This window comes from Macrosteles quadrilineatus, unplaced genomic scaffold (genome assembly GCF_028750875.1).
Source record: "Macrosteles quadrilineatus isolate MER2022 unplaced genomic scaffold, UCM_ALF_1.0 Scaffold_2__2_contigs__length_208266976, whole genome shotgun sequence".
NCBI classification, from domain to species: domain Eukaryota; kingdom Metazoa; phylum Arthropoda; class Insecta; order Hemiptera; family Cicadellidae; genus Macrosteles; species Macrosteles quadrilineatus.
Genome location: NW_026542595.1, coordinates 144,211,066 through 144,218,224, shown reverse-complemented (window position 1 = coordinate 144,218,224; position 7,159 = coordinate 144,211,066). Strand labels below are relative to the sequence as shown.

The 7,159-nt window shown below is 37.3% G+C and overlaps 1 protein-coding gene across 1 annotated transcript; it reads right to left on the bottom strand.

The window, feature by feature from the left end:
* Positions 1-277: 277 nt before the first annotated feature.
* On the bottom strand, positions 278-1,614 carry LOC128987402 (cAMP-dependent protein kinase catalytic subunit beta-like). The gene has a single exon (XM_054408231.1). The coding sequence runs from the start codon at positions 1,486-1,488 to the stop codon at positions 358-360; it is 1,131 nt and encodes a 376-aa protein (XP_054264206.1). The 5' UTR covers positions 1,489-1,614; the 3' UTR covers positions 278-357.
* Between the last annotated feature and the right edge of the window lie 5,545 nt (positions 1,615-7,159).

Genomic DNA, 7,159 nt, shown 5'->3' with positions numbered 1-7,159 from the left:
CGTATGTAGGTTAGGTCTACTGAGCCAACTGAAAATTGGTTGGGTAAAAGAGCCAAACGAAGTCGGAAAAGAAAAACAATTTTTTTTAAATATATAAGATGGCACATTGAGCTTAGTAATTGGTGTGAATAATGGTTATTTACACGAAGAAGTGTTGTCACGTGGTACGGTACAACGTTTGTATAGAGCTGTTTCAATGAGGATAAATGAAACTGATTTACAAATAAATAATGTATTTGTTATAATACAAAGTTTGTTCATAATTCAATCCCCACATAGTTAATAATAATTCTTCAAGTTGAAGTTACAGCCTTATAGAGTAACCGAGTTTTTTTACAACTGAATGAATTGTGGATTTTAAAAATCTTCAAATTCCTTAGAATATTTCTCAACTTTGCCTTCCTTTGGTAGTTTCCAAGGGGTCGTTCCATCTTCTTTAACCGATCCAATCTTCGGTCTATACGGTGCTTCACACTTTCTGTTCAACACGGCCAACCAGTTCGTCGCCAAAAACCATTTGTGCTCTTTAATATCGTTGGCTCCGTTTTTCAAGTTCCCGAATCTTTTGGACAGGTCGGCTTGCACCATCTTTCCCACCAAGTCTTTCAGTCCCTGGCTGAAAGTTTGAGGAAATTTAATCTTTCCGTAAATTATTTTCTCATAGATTCTTCCAGCGTCGCTCGCCACGAAAGGCGTTGCTCCTGCGACCATTTCGTAGATAAAACATCCTGCAGCCCACCAGTCAACTGACTTCCCGTAACCTTTGTTCAAGATTATTTCTGGAGCCATGTACTCAGGGGTGCCGCAGAGAGTGTAGGTTCTTAGACGACGCTTTAAACGTTTGGTGAAGCCAAAGTCTGCTAGTTTCAAATACCCTGTGTGGTCCAGCAAAATGTTCTCTGGCTTCAAATCTCTGTAGACAAAGTCCAAGTGGTGAAGATATTCCAACGCTAGGATTATCTGGCAGGCGTAGAATCTCGCCTGATCCTCGCTTCCTGGACCGATGGCCTGCATGTGTCTGTAAAGATCTCCACCTTCGACAAAGGGAAGAACAAAGTATATGTAACAATTGTCCTTAAACGTGTAAATCAAATATATGGTGAAAGGGTAGTTTATACACTGCATCAAGCCTTGTTCCGTCTTGAGATTCTCCACTTGCCGATGTTTGATCACTTCGTCCTTATCCACACATTTCAAAGCGTACAGTTTTTCTGACGGTTTGTGCTTAGCTAAGGCGACAAACCCGAACGATCCTTTACCTAACAGCTTTAATTTCACGAACTCCTCCAAAGAAGCGGGTCTTTTGAAAAATGAACTTGGCAGCGACCATTTTTCGTAGAATATCTCTTTTGAGGATTTCATGAAATTCGCGAAGTTTTCAATATCCAATGATCCTGAGTCTGGGAATTTTGCTAATAAGTCTTTTTCGGAGAGTTTTCCTTTTTTTAGAGATGTCCCGTGGGAACGTTCTATTTCAGTACTTGCCATTTTTCATTGGACATACACACACACGACGTGTCAACCACGCATCACGATATTTCAATATTTCAGCGGTGAAAAGAAGCTCAGTATTATCACAGCTAGTTAGTTCATCAAAACGAACTACGAAACCAACATAATGTTTACATAATTTTGAATAGGTTATGTTTACAATCACTAAATTTCAGTTGATGTCATATGGGAGAAAAAGGCAAACACTCGTTTCTTGTGTATCGAATCAAGGCCCCACTAGACTAAAACATATGGGATATTGCAGTGAATCTATCAACAAATCTATCCACTAGTGTGACGTCATGGATCCTGCAGCATTGGGGCCTTGATCGAATTAAACAAAAACTTGACAATTATTTAATGATACAGCTTATGGATCAGCAAACTTTGTATTTTAACGTAAAAATTGTTATATTATAAGAAAGAAATGTGTATACCAAAATCTATGACCATAACCCAGACATAACTAAAACTTAATTCGTCTTATACAGTACAATAAAATTTACATCTGTAAAGGAGTATGTATACAAGATAATTTCATCTAGGTTTGCTCTTGAACCGTTGCGTAACACAATAACAATCAGAGTGCAGAAATCACAACAAGCTACGTCACGGTTGTGACTCACACAGACCTTGACATTGTCAGTGGTTGTGACGTCACGTGACGCAGTATCGTAACGTCACGGCTATTCTGGTTCGTGACGGCCCAGCCGCTGCATCCGGAACTGACGGATGACTCCACGATGTATCCGTCGATGTCCATTCAGTAACAGAGGGCAGCAATTATAAGTGATGTAATGGTAGGGCCGGATGTGATATTTTGCGGATAACTTGTGGACGATTTGTGGATAACTTCATAAATTGTAAGAACAGCCAGAAGGTTTTTTGCTGTTGGTCGATGTTTGTGTTTGAAACAATGAAATGTCATAGACGTTTTGTCATGTAAACACTTAAATGAGTGTGATAGGTAGCCACTAGAGGTGCTAAATTGTCGGATTTAGAAAGGGTAATACATTAAGCATCGTTAGTAGATGAATTTGTCGACGACAAAACCCGTTTTTAATGTTAAAAACTGGACTAAATTAATTCTTAGTGCTTTCTGCGTACATATTCATATTTAGGTTAAGATTAACCCCGTCCCCATTTTAAGCGTAATAATAATTGCAGTAGCAGTATTGATGCTCTAGTGGACAGACGTAGACTGACTTGACGACCAATTCTTCGACACACATATTCGACACATATTCGACGATTGAGATCATGGTTTACCAGACATGGGGAAATAGGTTTGATTGATACCGATAAGTTAATGTATACTTTGTAATGTATAAACGAAAGTGACAAATAACACTCATTTAATTGAAAACGTAGTTAGTTGCTCCCTACAACCATAGATAAAAGGAGTATATGCACTTTACTGTCTACTTCTATCTACTTATGTCTACTTCTTTTAATCTATGCTACAACGATCTGTCGCAGCTACTGATGAGTGTGTAGACTTCTCACCCCTTTGTAAATTTTGAAGCTCGTTTTTCATGTCTAGTTCATGTCCGGTAACACTGATCGGTAGTGTCAATGAAGATTTGTTTGTATAATTTTATGGTTAATTCCATTATGCGGGCTTTACTATTTGGTTGCATAACTATTACGAGTTATTGTTTATGACTCGATCCTTTTATTTGGCTGAACTGTAAAAAAACTCGACATCTACCTACAGTTCACCGGGCGGAATCAACAACGAAATTGTCTTCAGCTGATCCATAAGGACGAGAAATCTTCTGAGGGAGTATGTTTTATGTACGGTTTCAGCACGCTATGTGTAGTCTTGTGGGAGCATGTGTATCTACGTCAAATAAGTATGTCAATCTTTGGTTTAAGCATAGACTAACCAAAACTAAGGTAGTATGTTTTATCCGTAATCCGTGGGTTTATCTATGGTTTTTAAGGTATCGGAACATGTGTTGTATCAATGTTTTTTTTATTGTTGGCATTGTTTTTGGTGTTGTGAATGTGTTGTTCGGCGTGGGTGTTGAGAGGCAGAAAGATGCTCGAACGGTTCATGAAAGCAATCAAAGGCCTTTTGGAGTAATTTTGGAATATTTTAACACACAATTAATTATTGCTGTTTTCTCATTTTACACCTACCACAACAAAACTACGCTTATTTACGCTGGTTACACTGTTACACATGTTTATTTACAGTACAGTATGATTCACCCTGGTGCTATGTGACCGGTTGTACGGATATCAAGGATACACTCAATCACAACCTGTCCTGTCCCTCGCAGCTATTTGTGTAGTACACGTTGGTAGACCTGTAAAGTGACGTTGTAAGTGTGACGTCATCGTTGTGTCGTCGATGTTGTGACATCACAGTAGTGTGGTCAGTTCGAGTTTAGCGTTTTCCTTTATTTCTCTAGTGTTAATAAAATACAGTGTTGAAATAGTTCTGACAAATGACCCTGTTGGGCCCTATTGGGTGGCTTTTGAATGAAATGAAATGAAAAAAGACTTTATTATAAAAATACCCCCGCCACAGCAAATCTGCAGATCGAATTTCCATTTACCTGGCTGGATTTCTACTAAAATATTCCCTAAAAATTTACAGAATGATTTTATAATTAAATAACATTAATTTTGGTAAGTAATTAGGTTTTCTGCTACAGGGAAGATATTGAGATATGTTCTTTTTATTGCAATGTTGGTTAAAATTTATCCATAATCAAGCAAACAGTTTATTTATCCTCCATAAGAATGACATGAGAATTTTAAATTTACAATTGTTCTAATTATCTCCGTAACCATACATACAACAACCCTTCAATATACAAAATTATTTCTTTTTAAGCTCTACAAAATGGTTTGGAGAGAAATGATGAAATTTTATGTTTTTAGGGTCAAAATGGGGAAAAGTCAATTTTTACTTCATAAAACCCCTCGTAAACCCCCGATCCCATAGTCTGATCATGCTGGTTCGCGAACTTGATGAAATAAACGTAGGTATACACGTTTGTACCAAATTTCATCAAAATCGGATCTTTTTGCCTAAGTTATCACGCTAACGGACACACACACATATATACTGTATATAAATTTGAACAGATGGTGGTTTTGGCCTCTGGGGACCTCAAAACGCACAAGTAAATCGGTTCCAGGTCTAGGTCTAGCCATGAGTCCTGTGGGAAATTCGCTAAAAAAGAAACAAACATTGGTACATCCAAGGAAAATCTGAACCTTTTCCATTAATTCACTAACACTATTTCTAGCAATAGATTATTAGCAATAGAAGTGGTAGTGAATTAAATTTTGGTTAGGTTAGGTTGGTATAGAGTTTAGTATAGAATTAGAAAACCCTAATCTAACCTAACCACATTCCACTAGTGCTAGTGAATTAACGGGAAAGTCTGAAAACTGTTTTAGTCACATCGACCGTCTGTTGCGGCTGGAAACTGCTCAGCCATTCGCTTTTAAAATTACGGTACATAGAAAACCTAATTGAATTATTATAATCATTTTTTCAAAGTTTTTGTTTGGCGTGTTGTTATTTGTGTATTTGCGTTTGTTATTGACGACTCTTCACAGCTCCAGGGATTAAGGGAATAATCTTAACCAACCTACTGGAGTTATTGAAAATGGACGGTTTAGGTTTGAAACGAGTGGCTTAGAAGGAAAACAGGTATCACTTGACATTTAGATGTAAAATTATGAGTTATATCAAAGATTACATATGCTACACAAAATATATTCACGCCTTATAGACTCAAATATCTAATGTGAGTCATCCAGTAGAACTTTTCACATATCAATATCGATTCTACAAATGATCCTATAGTAGTTTACGAAACGAACGCGTACTTTTACATACTTTTTATACGTCCGGGGGATTTTTGGCAAAACTTTCAAATGTAGTACTTTTTACATACGACCGTTTACTAAAAGGCGCTAGGTAACTGGGACAGGTGGCGTCGACCTGTAATTCAGCTACTAGGAGGTGACGAATTATGGATATTTATAGGCATGCTCTGTGGATGCGATACTCCCTGGTGTGGATTAACGTCCGCACGAGTGAGTACTATCCGCAGTACTATCCTGAAAGTTTGACCAATTCGTATATAACAAGGCAAAAATGTGGTTCGGATTCCACTATAAACTGTAGGTCCCTTAGTTGCCATTAGCTGTATGGGTTATTAATTAACAGCTGTGTCTAAGGAATAAGTCGGCCTTAGTCACAAGACTACAAGATCGCGCCACCCATCCTACAATCATCTCCATTCACCTACTTTGTATGGTCGCCATTTCATTAATATAGTAACTTCCAAAAGAGGTTATGTTTTCGTTTATAACCTCTCAAATAACCACTGATTGTGATTCATCGACTAAGAAACAACCACTCACTCGACAACTTGCTCACAATTGATTGTGTAATCAATTAAATTTGTCTTAACAGCTGATAAGTTGCAATTACAATTTTACTTCTTTTCTCTCAATCCTTGAACCTCATTGGTCCATTACTCGTGATGTAAAAAAACATGGCTGTTAAGTAAATAAACAATGATGTTAAGTAAATATTATTTTCTATTCTAAGAACTGAACTGAAACGGCTAGTAAAACAAAACTGTTCACAATACGTTCTACAAACACAATACGTACATAGTACGTTACACTCCCAACGTCTTCGTTGCCATAGTAAAATATTTAAAATACGTCTCCCATATGCAACACCCGCTACAAGATATGGAGAACAGCTTACATATTATTACAGTATTCACAAGTTTTGTTGAGTCACTGTACACACAACCTTCCTTTCACTTGTAAAATACACTAATTAAAAAGGAGGTATATGCCGTGCACGGCCGTTTTGATATTCAATATAGCGATTGTGGATATTGAATAAAACATTGAGTATTTTCGCACAGCGGGGCCCCATGGAGTCGAGGAGAGGTTACCCAGAACCCATCTCTCACCCCCTCTCTTTTCCCCCCTCCTCCCCTTTGTACCTGATGATGCTCATGTGTTGACTTATGTGTTTTAAAGCTCCGAGGTCGACTCGATTTGAAATTTATACAAAACTGTCAGGTTAATTTTGAATGGAAAATATAGCTACGTTTAACGAAAGTTGTTTGACTTGGGTTGGATTTTGTAATAAGCTATTGGTAAATCAGATATCTATATATTTTGAACTGTGTGTATTTGTTTACAATTTCTTTTCAAGTTTGTAGGATAACAGATAAATACTTAAAGTACGTGGATGAAAGCTTATTCACTTCTAACGTATATAAGTCATATTTTAACGTCGAACATAATACGCAAAAAGCCTAATGGTGGTCCTAAATATTTGATGTACGAAACTCGGATATGCAAATTGTCGAAGGCCTTCCCTGTGCACGACACGGGTTCATATTTTAAAGGGTTATCAAGATAACCTTCAACCCCGCACGTCTCCGAGTCTCCGTCACTTATTTACTTTTACTTCTGTAATTATCTCGAATCGTTTCAAATATGTCCAATGTCCTCCAATTACCTAATTACCCTATCATTTCAATTTCGGCTTAACTGCCTTGAAATTCTATTACGGAATTCACAAATTTATGAATCGTTGGTATTGCAATTTTAGTTATGTAAAACCTTTCACTGCGGATATACTACTGTGATTTAGTACTTGGGTAAA